The sequence below is a fragment of the Phyllobates terribilis genome, unplaced genomic scaffold, assembly GCF_046119375.1.
Source record: "Phyllobates terribilis strain yellow unplaced genomic scaffold, ASM4611937v1 Scaffold_11__3_contigs__length_659146591, whole genome shotgun sequence".
Lineage (NCBI taxonomy): Eukaryota > Metazoa > Chordata > Amphibia > Anura > Dendrobatidae > Phyllobates > Phyllobates terribilis.
The window spans coordinates 261121101-261139337 of NW_027362771.1; the positions used below are offsets into that span (position 1 = coordinate 261121101).

At 47.7% G+C, this 18237-nt stretch overlaps 1 protein-coding gene across 6 annotated transcripts in view; it reads left to right on the forward strand.

Moving 5' to 3' along the window:
* The window catches only part of RELN (reelin), an 895263-nt gene that overhangs the window by 443461 nt on the left and 433565 nt on the right, over window positions 1-18237 (forward strand). For all 6 annotated transcript variants that reach the window (XM_073652257.1, XM_073652259.1, XM_073652258.1 and 3 more), the window contains exon 7: window positions 14699-14795. In XM_073652257.1, the coding sequence (XP_073508358.1) occupies window positions 14699-14795 (97 nt within the window). The remainder of the gene's footprint in view (window positions 1-14698; window positions 14796-18237) is intronic.

Below are 18237 nucleotides of genomic sequence, written 5' to 3' on the forward strand. Positions count from 1 at the left end.
GGTAGGCGGGCAGGTAGTCACGGCAAGTGACGGGGACAGTCTCTGGGTAGAAGGGCAGGAGGTCACGGCAAGTGACGGGGACAGTCTCTGGGTAGAAGGGCAGGAGGTCACGGCAAGTGACGGGAACAGTCTCTTGACAGGCGGGTGGTCACGGCAAGTGACGGCTAAGCCTCCAGATAGGCTAGCAGGCGGGTAGCAGGTGGACGCTCCCAGGTGAGCGGGCAATAGTCTCTGGACAGGCAGGTGGTCACAGCAAGTGATGGCTAAGCCTCCAGGTAGGCTAGCAGGCAGGTAGCAGGTGGACGCTCCCAGGTGAGCGGGCAAGAGTCTCTGGACAGGCAGGTGGTCACAGCAAGTGATGGCTAAGCCTCCAGGTAGGCTAGCAGGCAGGTAGCAGGTGGACGCTCCCAGGTGAGCGGGCAAGAGTCTCTGGACAGGCAGGTGGTCACAGCAGGTGACGGCAGAGCCTCCAGGTAGGCTAGCAGGCAGGTAGCAGGCGGACGCTCCCAGGTGAGTGGGTAAGAATCTCTGGACAGGCAGGTGGTCACAGCACGTGACGGCAGAGCCTCCAGGTAGGCTAGCAGGCAGGTAGCAGATGAGCGCTCCCAGGTGAGCGGGTAAGAGTCACGGGGCAGCAGGTACTGGAAGAGGAAGGAGGCGACCGGCTGGCAGATGTCTCGGAACCTTGTTGCGGGCGCAGGACACACAGGCTGAAACAAAGTCTATTACGTCCTTGTGCAGGGTAGGCCACCAGTAATGCCGGGTAATAAGCTGGAGGGTCTTTTTCTGACCGGTGTGGCCAGCTAGCTTAGACGAGTGACCCCAGTGTAGGATCTTCTTCCGATCAGGTACTGTTACGAACGTCTTACCGGGAGGGAGACGATTTAGATGCACGGGGGCCACCTGCATTACTCTGGTGGGATCAATGATGTGCTTAGGCTCCTCCTCTAGATCAGACACCAGGAAGGATCGGGACAAGGCGTCAGCTTTGATGTTTTTGTCTGCCGGGCGGAAATGAAGAACGAAATCAAAGCGGGCAAAAAACAAGGACCACCGGGCTTGGCGCGGGTTAAGTCTCTGGGCGCTCTGGAGGTAAGCCAAGTTCTTGTGGTCCGTGTAAATAATTACCGGGTGAAGAGCCCCCTCGAGCAGGTAACGCCACTCCTCCAGTGCCAGCTTAATGGCCAATAACTCTCAGTCTCCTATAGAATAATTGCGCTCAGAAGGGGAGAAGAGTTTGGAGAAGAAGCCGCAAGTTACCATTCTTTCGGAAGACGACTTTTGGGTAAGTACCACTCCGGCTCCAGAGGAGGAGGCGTCCACTTCCAGGAAGAATTGTTTGTTGCCGTCCGGACGATGCAGCACCGGGGCGGAAGAGAAAGCCTGTTTTAAGGAAAGAAAGGCTTCCTCTGCTTCGGGCGGCCATTCTCTGGGATTAGTGCCCTTACGGGTGAGCGCAGAGATTGGAGCAGTCCGGGAAGAGAAGTGCGGAATGAAGAGGCGGTAGTAGTTGGCGAAGCCCAGGAACCGCTGAATAGCCTTCAACCCCTCTGGTCGGGGCCACTTCTGGATAGTAGACAGTTTCTCAGGATCCATTCGTAGGCCGGTCTGAGAGATTATGTAGCCCAAGAACGGAAGCGAGGTCTGCTCAAAGAGGCACTTCTCATATTTAGCGTAGAGGTGGTTCTGCCTGAGCCTGAGCAGGACCTGACGAACATCCCTCCGGTGAGTGAGAAGATCTGGAGAGAAGACCAAGATGTCGTCCAGGTACACCACTACGCAGGAGTAGAGAAGGTCCCGGAAGATGTCATTGACCAACTCTTGAAAGACGGCGGGAGCGTTACAGAGACCGAAGGGCATTACCAGATATTCATAGTGGCTGTCCCGGGTGTTGAATGCCGTCTTCCATTCATCCCCCTGACGGATACGGACCAGGTTATACGCCCCACGGAGGTCCAGCTTGGTGAAGATTCTAGCCCCCCTCAGACGGTCAAATAATTCCGGAATGAGCGGAAGGGGGTATTTATTCTTCATCGTGATCTGGTTAAGTCCTCTATAGTCTATACAGGGATGGAGTGAGCCGTCCTTCTTTTTGACGAAGAAGAAGCCTGCTCCCGCCGGGGAGGTCGATTTCCGGATAAATCCCCGGGCCAGATTCTCCTCAATATATTCAGACATGGACCGGGTCTCAGCAGCGGACAAAGGGTAAATACGCCCACGGGGAGGAGTAGCGCCGGGCATCAGGTCGATTGGGCAGTCGTATGGTCTATGAGGGGGTAATGTCTCTGCCTCCTTTTTATTAAAGACGTCCGCATAAGACCAATAGGGAACCGGAAGACCAGGTAGATTGGCTGGGGTAGGAGAAGGACGGACTGGATGGATGGGAACTAAACAAGTCTTATGGCAGTCCTGTCCCCAGCGAAGGACTTCTCCGGTCTGCCAATCAAGCACGGGTGCATGTTTCTGAAGCCAAGGTAGGCCTAGCAAGAGGGCGTGAGAGAGTCCAGGCAGAACATGAAAGAAGATGCTCTCAGAGTACAGCATTCCTACCTGCAGGGTTATGGATTTGGTGATGAGTTGGATGGGATGTGGTAAGAGGCCCCCATCCACGGCAGCGACAGATAAGGGTACAGCCAGAGGTTTGGTGGGAATGCGGTATTTCTCTACCAGGGACTGAGAAATGAGATTTCCGGCAGCTCCAGAATCAAGTTGGGCTAGTTCAAAATAACGGTTCTCCCCGCAGATGATAGAGACCGACAGCAACAGAGATGGAGAGGGTTTACTCTTGTCTAGGACGACCTCTCTGAGCGATCCTAGACACAGGCGTTTCCCAACCTCTCCGGGCAGGAACGGATCCGGTGCTCCTTACTGCCACAGTAGAAGCAGCTCCCCTCGGCTCGGCGTAACTCTTGACTGGTCTTGACCATCTTGGTCTGGTCGACCTGCATAGGCTCGGGTCAGTGCGCCTGGGGAGTAGCGGAAGAAGTGACGGATTTCTGAAAAGTAGGGGCTAGACGTGGAAACCTCCTCTCACGGGTGACCTCTTTGGCGCGTTCCTGGAACTGGATGTCAATCCGGGTGGCAAGAGTTATTAAGTCGTCGAGAGTGGTAGGAATGTCCCGATCGGCGAGTTCATCTTTAATACGGCCGGACAGACCCTCCCAAAAGATAGACACCAGGGCGTCGTTATCCCAGGCCAGCTCCGAAGCAAGGGTACGGAACCGTATGGCATATTGGCCCACGGTGAGATTTCCTTGATGGAGGCGTAGCAGAGATGATGCAGATGAGGTCTTCCGGAAAGCCGTGAGAAAGGCTGGCAGGTTGGACACCAGGGGGTCTCCTCTCTCCCATTGAGGATTTAGCCAAGCCAGTGCCTCCCCCGTGAGATGGGACATGATGAAGGCTACTTTGGCCCGGTCGGAGATAAACTGGTGGGACAGGAGTTCAAAGTGCAGGGTGCACTGGTTTATGAAGCCCCGAGCTTGAGTGGGGTCGCCTCCGAAGCGAGGAGGTGCAGAAAGCCGGGGTCTGGGGCAGGATGCCATGGTATTGGTGGGCAGCGGCGCTGCCGGGCTGCGAGTCATGACACTAGCGGTGGTTGCTGGTGGAGCAGTCAGAGTGTCCAGGCGAGAGTTGACATTCCGCAGATGACTCAGGATGGACTCCTGTTGGACCTCTGACGGAACAGTTCATGACATAGGTCCGAGAGCGAGGGAGCTTGGGTGCCACCGGGTTCCATGGCCCGAGCAAACTGTAACGGGTCTGGGAGGTGGAACCTCTGAGCAACGATACAAAGGGGCAGTCCTTGTAAGGAAGCGGGTGGCTCCCAGGGTAGGCGGGCAGGTAGTCACGGCAAGTGACGGGGACAGTCTCTGGGTAGAAGGGCAGGAGGTCACGGCAAGTGACGGGAACAGTCTCTTGACTGGCAGGTGGTCACGGCAAGTGACGGCTAAGCCTCCAGATAGGCTAGCAGGCGGGTAGCAGGTGGACGCTCCCAGGTGAGCGGGCAAGAGTCTCTGGACAGGCAGGTGGTCACAGCAAGTGATGGCTAAGCCTCCAGGTAGGCTAGCAGGCAGGTAGCAGGTGGACGCTCCCAGGTGAGCGGGCAAGAGTCTTTGGACAGGCAGGTGGTCACAGCAGGTGACGGCAGGGCCTCCAGGTAGGCTAGCAGGCAGGTAGCAGGCGGACGCTCCCAGGTGAGCGGGTAAGAGTCTCTGGACAGGCAGGTGGTCACAGCACGTGACGGCAGAGCCTCCAGGTAGGCTAGCAGGCAGGTAGCAGGCGGACGCTCCCAGGTGAGCGGGTAAGAGTCTCTGGACAGGCAGGTGGTCACAGCACATGACGGCAGAGCCTCCAGGTAGGCTAGCAGGCAGGTAGCAGAAGAGCGCTCCCAGGTGAGCGGGTAAGAGTCTCTGGACAGGCAGGTGGTCAGAGCACGAGACGGCAGAGCCTCCAGGTAGGCTAGCAGGCAGGTAGCAGATGAGCGCTCCCAGGTGAGTGGGCAATCAGATCCATAGACAGACTGGCAGGGCTGGTAGGCAGACTGTCGGACAACAGGAATGCAAGTAGATAGACAAGTATCAGGCAGGTATCAAGCAGGAATCTGGCAGGTAACTGGCAGGTATCTGGTAACGGGACCTGAGCGCTGAAGCAGAGTGATAGGCTATGCAACAACATTGCTCGGGCACTCCATTTTGGAAGAGGTGCCTTATATATAGTGAGGTCCTCCGGCCATTGGCCTGGGACTCCTTAGGACGGCGCGCGCGGCCCCTTCAAGAGAGGGGGAGCGTGCGCGCGCGCCCTAAGCACAGTGGCCGGGAAGCAGCGCGCGCTGCCAGCAGAGCGGGAGGAGGACGCCGGGCACGGAGCGGAGAGGTGAGGGGAACAGCGTCCCTGCCTAGCAGGAGGCAGGGACGCCGACGCTACACCCAGACGGACCTTGGGACAGAACACGTCCTCCCGATGCCAAGGATTGCGGGCCCTAGGTCAATCAGGGTTGCCCCCACGGTCTACAGCTCCTGCTCCTCATCGTCCTCAGCCTCAGCTACAAGGGTGGCGTCAGCTACAGCTTCCGCCGCCCTTGCAGTGTTTCAGCAGTGTTTGCAGCTTCCGGCTCACAGACTGGTGTGTGATGTCCCCACGCGTTGGAACTCTACACTGCAGATGTTGGCAAGGATTTGTGAGCAGAAGAGGGCAGTTGTTGAGTACCAGCATTAACAAGGCCGTCGGTATTCAGTTCAGGGTCCACACATAAGACCTCAGGAGTGGACATGGATGTCAGACATATGTACCATCCTCAAACTTTGAGGACTCCACCAAGATGGTGAGCGGCAATGACGCCATAATTAGCGTCACCATCCCGCTTCTCTGTCTTCTGAAACGCTCTCTGCTCACTATCAAAGAGGATGCATTGCAGGCGGAGCAGGATGAGATGGAGCAAGGAACCATACAGGGTGATTACACACAGCCAAGCCTCATCTCATCCCAACGTGGATTGGGTGACAATGAGGAAGAGGAGGAGGAAGGACAGGAGCTAGTTTCATGAACTATAGACGATACTACCTGCACAGCTGTCATACCCTCTGTTCAGCGTGGATGGCCAGAGGACAGAGAGGAGGAGGAGGAGAGCTTGGTCAGTCATCCTCTTGGTGAGGACACGGAAGTCTTGCCTGTTAGTAGTCTGGCACGCATTGCTGAGTTTGTTACGCTGCCTTTCCCATGACCCTCGTGTTCTCAAAATTTTGGGTGACAGTCATTACTGGTTGGTGACACTTCTAGACCCATGCTACAAGGAGAACGTTACATCTCTTATTACTGAGGCGGACAGGTCTACAAAAATGGGGCAGTACCAGAAGGCCCTTGTTGCAGAACTATTAAAAAATTTCCCATCTGAAAACGCTGGCGGCAGAGGGCACACTTCGTTAGACAACCAAGGAGTACAGGCTAGAGAGACACAACTTAAATCCAGCAGAGGCAGGGGAACAATGTCAAAGTTCTGGGAGAGTTTTCTCAGACCCTCCCATCGCACAGGCCCTGAGGCACGGGGTACTCTCACAAGGAGTGCAAAGTTTGGGAAGATGCTGAGGGAGTACCTTGCCGCCCGTACCAACGTCCTCCATGATTCCGCTGTGCCTTATAATTATTGGGTATCCAAGCTGGATACGTGGAATGAACTGGCTCTCTATGCCTTGGAGGTCCTGGCCTGCCCTGCCGCCAGCGTTTTATCAGAGCGGGTTTTTAGTGCCGCTGGTGGAATTACAACTGATAAGCGCATCCGCCTGTCAACTGAAAATGCTGACAGGCTGACTCTTATAAAAATTAACAAGGGCTGGATTGGGCCAGACTTCTCAACACCACCGAATGATAGCAGCGTAAGATAAACTCAAATCCAGTGTCTTTTCTTGGGAGGTGTATTCCTATGCACCTTTCCACACCCACACATGGGTATACGCTTCCTGATTTTATCTATTTGCTCTTGTTCTCCTCCTTCTCCTCATCCTCCACCACCATATCACCAGGGTGACCGTGGTCCGTGATGCAACACCCACATAATTTTTTTAAAGGGTGTTTATGATGCCCGTGAAAAAATTTTTTTATACAGTATGTTCATGTATACCCCTCAGGGGTAAATGTTTGTCAGCCCATACACTTAGTGCATGGGCATTACAAGTATAGGAGGCCCGCTCCTTTCTAATGGGAACATTTTTTTATGAGGCCCTCCTCCACGTCTCTTCCAAGGGTCATTGAAGTGCCTCCAAATTTTTGGTAGCCCTTGCATTCACTGCATAGGCCAACACTATGTGAGAGTCTCTCCTTTCTAAAGGGAATTTGTCATTACTGTGGCCCTGCTCTGTGTGTCTTTAAATTCATAGTGGGTTTTTTCCTAAAATTGGTCAGTCGTTGGACTCACTGCATACCCTATAACTGTATAGCAGACCCTCTTCTTTCTAATGGGAACATGTCGTACCTTGTTACTGTGGCCCTGCTCTATGTGTCTTTAAATTCTTAGTGGGGTTTTTCCTAAAATTGGTCAGCCGTTGAACTCACTGCATACCCTATAACTGTATAGCAGACCCTCTCCTTTCTAATGGGAACATGTCGTACTTGTTACTGTGGCCCTGCTCTGTGTGTCTTTAAATTTTTAGTGGGTTTTTTCCTAAAATTTGTCAGCCGTTGGACTCACTGCATACCCTATAACTGTATAGCAGACCCTCTCCTTTCTAATGGGAACATGCCGTGCTTGTTACTGTGGCCCTGCTCTATGTGTCTTTAAATTCTTAGTTGGGTTTTTCCTAAAATTGGTCAGCCGTTGAACTCACTGCATACCCTATAACTGTATAGCAGACCCTCTGCTTTCTAATGGGAACATGTCGTACCTTGTTACTGTGGCCCTGCTCTATGTGTCTTTAAATTCTTAGTGGGGTTTTTCCCAAATTTTGGCTGCCCTTGCAGTCACAGCATGGGCATTATCACTATAGGAGACCCGCTCCTTTATAATGGGAACATTTTTTTTACTGAGACCCTCCTCTATGTCTCTTCAAAGGATTGGGTTGCGTCCAAATTTTTGGCAGCCCTTGCATTCACTGGATACGCAATAACAGTATAGGAGACCCACTTGTTAATAATGGGAACAACTTAACATAGCCTGCTGATGGCTCTCTAACAGTAGCTATGGCCGACTGCTGGCCTTTTAAGAATAGTAAGGGCCGTCTGATGTCCCTGTAAAAATAAGCTTTATGACTTTCAGAGTCCTTCCATCATAAATAAAAAAGGATGTGTCTGATGATTTGTCACACACCACATTGCCAGATAAGGTTGTAAAATGTTAAAATGACATTTCCCGGTGAATGCATTTGTCGTAAAAAAAAAAAAAACAATAGGATCTTGCTTTAGTATAGAAAACAGCGTCACCAATTTAACCTCAATGTAATCACATTGTTCAGCTCATGCACCTCCTCCTTCATCTCCGAAATGATTACATCAGTCACAAGCTGACAGCACTGCAGCACTGCCTTGGCCAAGCGGCAACAGGCTGTGCTGAAGATAACATGCTTAATGCTTAATTGACAAACCGCCCAGCGCTGCAGAGTTGTTGAAAGCTGTAACACAGCAGCCTGATCTGTGGCTCTCACCGCTGAACATACAGCCAGGCATGGTCGTGTGTGACAATGGGCGGAACCTGGTGACGGAGAAATGACAGCCGGGGTAGATACGGTTTCCCTCTATGCCACTCCTTTCACCCAGCTAAAGAATATGGCTGTAGTGAAATATAACTCCCACTGAGAAGCTGTTTCAGATTGAAAAACATTTTGCCCACCAGAGGATTTGATTCTGAGGGCTAACCTTTCTCACCCGCTCAAGAGCCCCATAGCAGCTGCAAAGTTAGCGCTATCATGAACTCTCCTGAGGTAGAAGCCAAGGCACACCAGAGGATTCTCTGGTGGGACCGTCAGACCCTGCTGAGAAGCAGTCCTGGCTAAGAAAAGTGTGTGGGAAGGTTCCCGGACACTCTATAGCTTTTTTTTTACTGAGGAGGAAACACACGCAAACACGGGGAGAACATACAAAGTCCTTTCAGATGTTGTCCTTGCTGTCATTTGAACCCAGGATCCCAGTATTGCAAGGCTTCAGTGCTAACCACTGATCCAATGTGCTGCCGTTCACCCTCTAATATCTAACAGGCTGGAAAAACTTGCACCTACTGCCACTCTATCTTCAGCTCCTTTGTGAGAAAATGTATTTGGGCAGCCACTCAGTCTACCAAATAAAATTCCTGAGAAGGAAATTGGGGATGGCTTATCTACTGGTACTGGGGGCAGTGCTAATACCATGGCGTCATACCACAGTTTGCTGGAAATATTCCAGGCTGGTAGGAGGCAAGCAAATTCCCACAGAAAAGTACCAGCAGTAATGTTCAGGCCACATTTCAAGTGCAAGCAGCTTTAGAGGACTTCCTGGGAGAAATGACACGCAGGGTAGATACGGTTTCCCTCTATGCCAGTCCTTTCACCGAGCTAAATACAACTGTCAGCCAAAAAAGATGTGGACTGGCTCCATACCGTCCCTGGCCACATTCACCTGTCCACGTGTTTGTGGTTAGGCGGTCCTTCCCAGTAAGTGCACTGGGGAGGGCACGGGTAATATTGTGGGACCCGTGCTTGTGGAAGGCAGACGCGATACCGGGAAATATAGTAGCGGCTGGGGACCAAGTATGGACACCTGGCCGCCGCCGGCATGAGGTTGTGAAAAGCTTCTGCCTCCACGAGCTTAAAAGGCCATATTTCAAGTGCAAAGAGCTGCCCAGAAATCTGGCAGTTTAGTGTTGCGGCCTATGGGTGGGTGGGTGGCTGGCTGCATGCTTGCACTTGCATTCCAAGTAACAGAAAACTAAGCAGATGGTGGCCTCTATCATCATCATGGCCTCAACTCAACACTATGAACTCTCCTGAAGGAGAAGCCAGGGAACGCAGGAGGAGTCTCCGGTTCTCTGGTGGGCCCATTCAACCCTGCCGAAAAGCAGCCCTGGCTAAGAAAAGTGTGGGGGAAGGTTCCCGGACACTCTATGGCTGCTTTTTTAATTTGGATCGGCCATGCTTATGCATGTTATTTTTCAAAACGCATTGCAGATCAGGCCATTGTCCAACTCTGTATTCAAGAAATGAAATGCGCAAAGAAAGATGTGTGTGTGTGTCAAAGCACCACTGACAAGTGCAAGTTGATGTTGGATGAGCTGCCATTGCTTCTGCAACAAGCTCAATTACAGGACTTCCTGGGAGAAATGACACGCAGGGTAGATATGGTTTCCCTCTCTGCCAGTCCTTTCACCGAGCTAAATACAACACTTAGCAAAAAAAGTTGTGGACTGGCTCTGTACCGTTCCTGGCCACATTCACCTGTCCACATGTTTGTGGTTAGGCGGTCCTTCCCAGTAAGTGCACTGGTGAGTGCACGGGTAATGTTGTGGGACCCGTGCTTGTGGAAGACTGAGGCGATACCGGGAAATATAGTGGCGGCTGAGGACCGAGTATGGACACTCGGCCAGTTGTGAAAAGCTTCCGCCTCCACGAGCCTAAAAGGCCACATTTCAAGTGCAAGCAGCTGTCAAAAATTTGGCATTATAGTATTGCAGCCTGTGGGTGGGTGGCTGCCTGCATACTTGCGCTTGCATTCCAAGGAATGGGGTAGGGACAACTGAACGCTGCAGTGCAACAATGACGTGGACGGTGATTGTTGCAAGTCTGCAATGACAGGTGTATGGCGGGAGGCATTTTCGCATGCGCCAAGGATCACTTATGATGGGCACACTTTTAGGCAGTGACCTGGGAGTCAGAGATGCTTCCAGAGGTCTTCCCCATGATTTTCCCATGTCTTTTCAGCACTGTATGCATGTGTCTGATCATGTGTCACACACCACATGGCCAGATAAGGTTGTAAAATGTTAAAATGACATTTCCTGGTAAATGCATTTGACTTGGTTGAAAGCAATTCAAAAGTGCAAAAACGCATCAAAAACGCTACGTTCGAACATAGCCCAAGTTGTGGAGGAGTATTTTTGTTTTTGATTATTTATTTTGCCTTATATACAAGTCATTACCCTGGAAAGGATGTTCCTTAACATATTTCCCAGGAAAATCCATTTTGGTTTCTTTTTTGTATGTTTCATTGTGAGTCCATAAAAGTGGTGTAATACTCTGACCACATTGGTGACAGCAGTGATCTGGGAGTCAGAGATGCTTCCAGGGGTCTTCCCCATGCTGTGCCCATGTCATTTGAGCACTGTTCCCATCGATTTGGGCAATTTTTAAGCCCTCTGCAGACCGCCGGAGGGAGCCGCCTGAAAAATGCTCGAGTTTCCCATAGACCTACATTGGGCTCGTTGCTCGGGTCAAGCACCAGAGTATTCCAATTTGCTCGACCCGAGCAACGAGTACCTGAGCATTTTATTGTTCGCTCATCACTACATATCTCTCTACAGGAACACAGATCATAATTTGGATTGGCTTTTTATCAGCACCTGAGTTACACCCACATACTCTTCCTCGATGACCTCACGTGGGCCAGATTGTGGGATATTCTTATCCCTTCAGGATTTTATGAAATTCTGAAGTTATGAGATATCGTTACTCCTAACAACCGCATTAGTTTGAGATCGCCGCCATATTTTTTATTGGGATTTTACCTTTCCCCAGAGACCAAACATGACATGGCTGGTGTCAGTTATCTGGTACTATGGATTTGTTGCTTATAGGCAGGTGTTAAAGTTATGAAAAAAACATGCATCTTCTTTCCCGATTTGCCCTGAAGCAGAAAGTGTCTCATATCGGATCTATACAAACCCTAATATTCCCAATTTTTTTCAGAGACAGCCATCTATTGTAAAGTATAACATTTCCTCTGAGGGAACCCAGGTGTCATTTAATTTCAGGATATATTTCCTGGAGACAAAGCCTCTTCCACTTTGCTATATATGTGTAAACACATGTACCTTTTCTGTCTCAATTACCTGTCCAATCTATAACTACCGTATTTTTCGGACTGTAAGACGCACTTTTTTCCTCCAAAATTTTGGAGGAAAGTGGGGGGTGCATCTTATAGTCTGACATACATAAATTCTGTGGCTGTGGGTCGTGGGGGATGTGGGGGAAGTGACAGTGGCGGAGTAGCCATGCACAGGAGGCAGCAGCCGCCAGCTGCAGCCTACACTGTGCCCGCTACAAAAGAAAATGAATATTCACTGCTCCCCATGCCCATGGGTGTGGGGAGCAGTAAATATGAATTTTTCTTAATAACTGCCCGCAGCGCGGTTCCTGGTATGTATAGCACCCCTCATCCCTGTATGTATGGACCCCCTCATTCCTCATCCCAGTATGTATGGCACCCTTCATCCCTGTATGTATGGCCCCCTCATCCAGATATGCTTGGCACCCCCTGATTTCCGTCACGCTGCACAGAAAAAAAATAAACTTTCATACTCACCTCCTCTCTCTTCCAGCGCTGTGTCTCGCTCTGTGCTGGAATAGTCACTGCTCCCCAGTGGTGTGGTGAATATTCATAGCCTTTAATAGCAGGCACGCTGACAGCCGAGCGCAGCAGGAGCCGCGCTGCGACTTCAGCGTGCGTGCTATTAGGGAGAATGAATGGTCACTGCTCCCCACGCACGCAGTCCCGGCGTGGGAAGCAGTGACTATTCCGGCACAGAGCGAGACGCAGCGCTGGAGGAGAGAGGAGGGGAGTATGAAAGTTTATTTTTTTCTGTGCAGCGTGACGGGGATCAGGGGGTGCCAAGCATACCAGGATGAGGGGGTCATACATACAGGGATGAAGGGGTTCATACATACAGGGATGAAGGGGGCCATACATACCATGATGAGGGCGGCCATATATACAGGGAGGAAGGATAGGGCGGGCTATACATACATGGATGAAGGGGGCCATACATACCAGGATGAGGGGGGCCATACATACAGGGATGAAGAGTGCCATACATACCAGGAAGAGGAATGAAGGTACCATACATACCAGGAAGAGGGATGAAGGTGCCATACATACCAGGATGGGTGCGAGGGGGGTCATACATAACAGGATGAAGGGTGCCATACATACCAGGAAGAGGGATGAGGGGGCCATGCATACCAGGATGGTGCATTGGGGTGCCATGTATATCAGGATGGGGATGAGGGCCACGTATAACAGGAAGGAGGGGGCCATATATAACAGGATGGGGGATACTAACAGAATTGGGGGACATTACCCCTATAACAGTGTCAGCAGCAGACCCCCTCTCGCTTAACAGGGCATCACGACCACATTTTTTGCTTACATTTTTTTTTAGATTTTCCTCCTCTTAAACCTACAGTACAGACCAAAAGTTTGGACACACCTTCTCATTTAAAGATTTTTCTGTATTTTCATGACTATGAAAATTGTACATTCACACTGAAGGCATCAAAACTATGAATTAACACATGTGGAATTATATACTTAACAAAAAAGGGTGAAACAACTGAAAATATGTCTTATATTCTAGGTTCTTCAAAGTAGCCACCTTTTGCTTTGATGACTGCTTTGCATACTCTTGGCATTCTCTGGATGAGCTTCAAGAGGTAGTCACCGGAAATGGTCTTCCAACAATCTGGAAGGAGTTCCCAGAGATACTTAGCACTTGTTGGCCCTTTTGCCTTCACTCTGCGGTCCAGCTCACCCCAAACCATCTCGATTGGGTTCAGGTCTGGTGACTGTGGAGGCCAGGTCATCTGGCGTAGCACCCCATCACTCTCCCTCTTGGTCAAATAGCCCTTACACAGCCTGGAGGTGTGTTTGGGGTCATTGTCCTGTTGAAAAATAAATAATGGTCCAACTAAACGCAAACCGGATGGAATTGCATGCCGCTGCGAGATGCTGTGGTAGCCATGCTGGTTCAGTATGCCTTCAATTTTGAATAAATCCCCAACAGTGTCACTAGCAAAGCACCCCCACACCATCACACCTCCTCTGCCATGCTTCACGGTGGGAGCCAGGCATGTAGAGTCCATCCGTTCACCTTTTCTGTGTCGCACAAAGACACGGTGGTTGGAACCAAAGATCTCAAATTTGGACTCAGCAGACCAAAGCACAGATTTCCACTGGTCTAATGTCCATTCCTTGTGTTCTTTAGCCCAAACTTGTCTCTTCTGCTTGTTGCCTGTCCTTAGCAGTGGTTTCCTAGCAGCTATTTTAGCATGAAGGCCTGCTGCACAAAGTCTCCTCTTAACAGTTGTTGTAGAGATGTGTCTGCTGCTAGAACTCTGTGTGGTATTGACCTGGTCTCCAATCTGAGCTGCTGATAACCTGCGATTTCTGAGGCTGGTGACTCGGATAAACTTATCCTCAGAAGCAGAGGTGACTCTTGGTCTTCCTTTCCTGGGGCGGTCCTCATGTGAGCCAGTTTCTTTGTAGCGCTTGATGGTTTTTGCAACTGCACTTGGGGACACTTTCAAAGTTTTCCCAATTTTTCGGACTGACTGACCTTCATTTCTTAAAGTAATGTTGGTCACTCGTTTTTCTTTACTTAGCTGCTTTTTTTTTGCCATAAAACAAATTCTAACAGTCTATTCAGTAGGACTAGCAGCTGTGTATCCACCTGACTTCTGCACAACACAACTGATGGTCCCAACCCCATTTATAAGGCAAGAAATCCCACTTATTAAACCTGACAGGGCACACCTGTGAAGTGAAAACCATTTCCGGTGACTACCTCTTGAAGCTAATCAATTCCCCTTCTCAACAGTGGCTTCAAAGATCCTAATATTTTCTATGACAATCATCTGATACAGTATGCAGCTACTTCAAAAAGTTCTTAAAATAATCTTAGATAGCAAGGTGTTAATTCAGTGATCGAGGTTGCCTTTGTTTGATTTTAATGTACTTAAAAGATACAATGATTAATTATGAAGACAGACAGAATGTTTAATACATAATTTTATTTTGTTTTATCAATATTCTGAGTTATTGCTATACTATAGAACTTCTCAAAAACAACAATATACCATAGTCCTCGATTGGTGAACTGGTGAAGTACACTCTTTTATCATATTATTTCCTCTGCAACTGCTCTAACTTATTTGAAAGCAGCTGACGAATTGGAAGTTTTTCTTTAGTCTGTCTTTTTAGGGGAAATGTTATTAATAATAATTCATGTTCTTTGTTTTTTATTATTTAGGACACCATGCAAAAACTGTGAAGTTGGAGAACTTTGTGGTGCAATCATGCATGGAAGTGCTGTTACATTTTGCGATCCATATGGTCCAAGAGAGATCGTAAGTTTATATTCCAACCTGCATATAGGAAAGAAATCATGTGAACGGTTTTGTTTTAACTTTACCGTGTACTTCTTACACTTTTCTATTGAGTTTCATTACCACTTTAATGTTGAAAGTTGATTTTTCATCATACATTGTTAAGAGAATAAGAGTTTGTAAAGCAATGTTAGAACATTAGGCCGTACATGGCTCAGTTTTGCTATTGTATAGTAAAAGACCCGATGAGAATGATCAGATGATTATCTGGCAGTGCAAGAGGATCTATAATTAGACATTCATATTATTGTACAGTAGAGATTTGAAATATACAAATTAATATAAATGCAATATTATAAAACCTTGTCCTTTTTAACCCTTTTTTGACACTTTTTCTTTTTGCGTTTTCGTTTTTTTCTCTCCTTCTTCCAAGAGCCATAACATTTTTTTCCATCGACATAGCCATATGAGGATTTGTTTTTTGTAGGGTGAGTTTAAGTTTTGAATGATGCATTTTACCATCATTCAATGGGCAGTAAAATGGTGGGGAAAAAAAACACAATTCCACCTTTGGTTTCCCTTCTATATTGCTTTTTTATTAAATGTGTGTGTATATGCATGTAATGTAGTGTTAGTGTATTAAGATACCTACCATTACCACTGCTCTCCAGGATCTAGCACCGTTCTGCTCCGCCGGAAGTCTCTTTTACAATGTAAGCCTATGGCCTCGTTCTGATGCTCCATAGATTTACATTGTAAAAGTCACTTCCCGATCACGCAGAGCTCAGCATGTAGAGTCTCTGCAAAGTGGTGACATCACTGAGAAGCGGAACAGAACGGCGCTGGACACTGGAGAGAGCAGCAGTACGTGAGTATATTAATATATTTACTCACACTACATTTTATGCACATACAGTATACACACATTTAATTAAAAAAATATGAATGGAGTGCTTCTTCAAGTGTTGAAAAATACGATTCAGAAATGTGTTAAAAAAGGGGGGCTATGTCCCACTTTCTTCTTTATTTGTTGTCAATGGAGTTGTGTGAGGGCTTGTTTTTTTGCAGAATGAGCTGATGTTTTTACCATTCTGGGGTACATAGATGTTTGATTTTTATAGCATTTTTGAGGGGAAGTGCGGCAACTGAAAAACAGCAATTTTGGCTCAATTCAATTTTTCTCTCTTTTTCAGGATAATAATTTGATAGCTTTGATATATTGAACTGATTTTTAATTACAATTATTTATTTATTTTTAAAGACATAAAAGGGAATCATTGAGATTTTTCTATATTTTTATTATAATTTTTTTTACTTTTTTACCTTATTTTTTTAGTTCCCTTGGGGGACTTGAACCTGTGATTACATGATTGCTTGTACTATATACTGCAATGCCACGTAACTGAAGTATTTGGTGAAAATAACGGTCTTCTATGAAGCCCAGTCAGTGACTGTGCATCACATGAGAAAAAAAATGGTATTGTCACGCTAAGTATGGGGAGAACCCAGCGTATAACGATGGGAACAGGGGAGGGAGCCCTACAACTAGGGAAAGACCCCTAAGCAGATCTAACGACACCTTGACTCCCCTATTGACCCTAAATAGGTTCCGCACCTATCGCCGAGCAGGATACCTTAGCCCTAGCTGACCCTAGAGCTAGGCCCTAGGTAGGGAGGGGAAGGGGTGACCACTAGTCAGCCCCACTGAAACTAAAGTACAAACCATGGAAATAAACAAGGGGATACACTTAGCTTTAAGATGACAACGGAGAGAACACAGCTTCAATCCACAAAGAAACTCCAAGGAAATTCTAGCCGACTACTAGAATTCTAGGCCTGAATAGAAGAGGAAACTCTATCACCAGCAACTCTCTGGAGAAACTGAGTGTATTTAAGGATCCAGCAAGGGTGTGGTAATTAGCAGCAGAAGGTGAGGATCACTGCTGGGTCCTAAAGGTATAGTCCCCAAGCAAGGTGAAGATTACCACTGGGTCCTAGAGAGAGAGGAATAATGAAAGGATCAGGAAGATGTTTGCAAGGCAAAATGCAACAACCTTCTATAACCGGATCCCGTATGACTGTCTGTCAAACCTGACACACCCGTGACAGGTATGTGCCATGGGCACAATTAATACCATGGTTAGTTAATGCACTGTGGTCAGTTAATACCAGCAAGTTAAGGTCCCTGCATAACACATCCAGCATCTAACTGGTATGGTGTGGACTCAACCGTACCCAATGTATGGCGTACATGTATGTCACTTGTCACAAAGTGGTTAAGGGACAAAAAGTATTTCACTCTTGCAATCCTAGTGAAATTTATTAGATCTTGATATCAGTAAATAGGGAGTTTTTGGGTAGGTACTTGTGGTGCTTCTGTATGTCATTGCAACTCTGGGAAGTGAAATACAGCATCATTTAGGGTCTGTTTAAAGTGAGCTATGGCCTCAAGAATCTGTTAAGAGGAGCTTACTGACAGGCATTCACTGGAAATTCTCAAAGGGATATTTAAAGGGGTGGTTGTCGCAGAAACAAAGTACATTTTAATTAATAGATCTTGGAATAAAAATAAGTTCCACAAAAAAAAAGATTTATTATAATATATTTTAGATATTTATAGCGTGACACATTATTATTGTAGACATATTATATTTGATTGTGCATACTTCATGATTTATATGGTTTTTGTAAATAGGTTAACTCGTGTTTACCCTTTCATGACTTGGCGATTTTCCGTTTTTTAGTTTTTATTTCTTCCTCCCCTTCTTCCAAGAGCCATAACTTTTTTATTTTTCCGTCAATATAGCCATATAAGAACTTGTTTTTTGCGGGAAGAGTTGTGCTTTTGAATGACACCATTCATTCTACCACACAGTGTAAAATTCCAAATGCATTGAAATTGCAAAAAAAGTGCAAATTCACAATTGATTTTTAGGTTTTTTATTATGATTCTCCAGGTCAGTACAAGTACACAGATACCAAACATGTATTGTTTTTTTATTTAAGTAGTGAAAAAAAATGTAAAATTTTTTAAAAAAAGATGTTTGCTTTTGTCGCCATTTTCCGAGACCCGTAATGTTTTAATTTTTCAAGATATGGGGCAGTGTGAGGGCTTTTTTTTAAGCCTTGAGCTGACGTTTTTATAGATACCATTTTGGGGTAGATACACTGTTTTCATTTGGTGATGAACCCCGGCTGTCATGGCTACCCATCAGCACTCCACGATCACCCCACGGGCACGCCGATGGGAGCATGGAATGACATTTTCCCCCCTGTTAGCTCATGTTAAATTCTGCTATCAGATATTGACAGCGGGATTTAAAATGTTAATAGCCAAAATCTGAACTCCACTCCATCCACGGCTGTTAAAGGCACTTGAAGACTCAATAAATCAGCCATCATGTGCGGGGAAAGATGCAGGCTCAGCGTGCGAGCTCGCCATACATTTTAGGTTTTGTTAGGC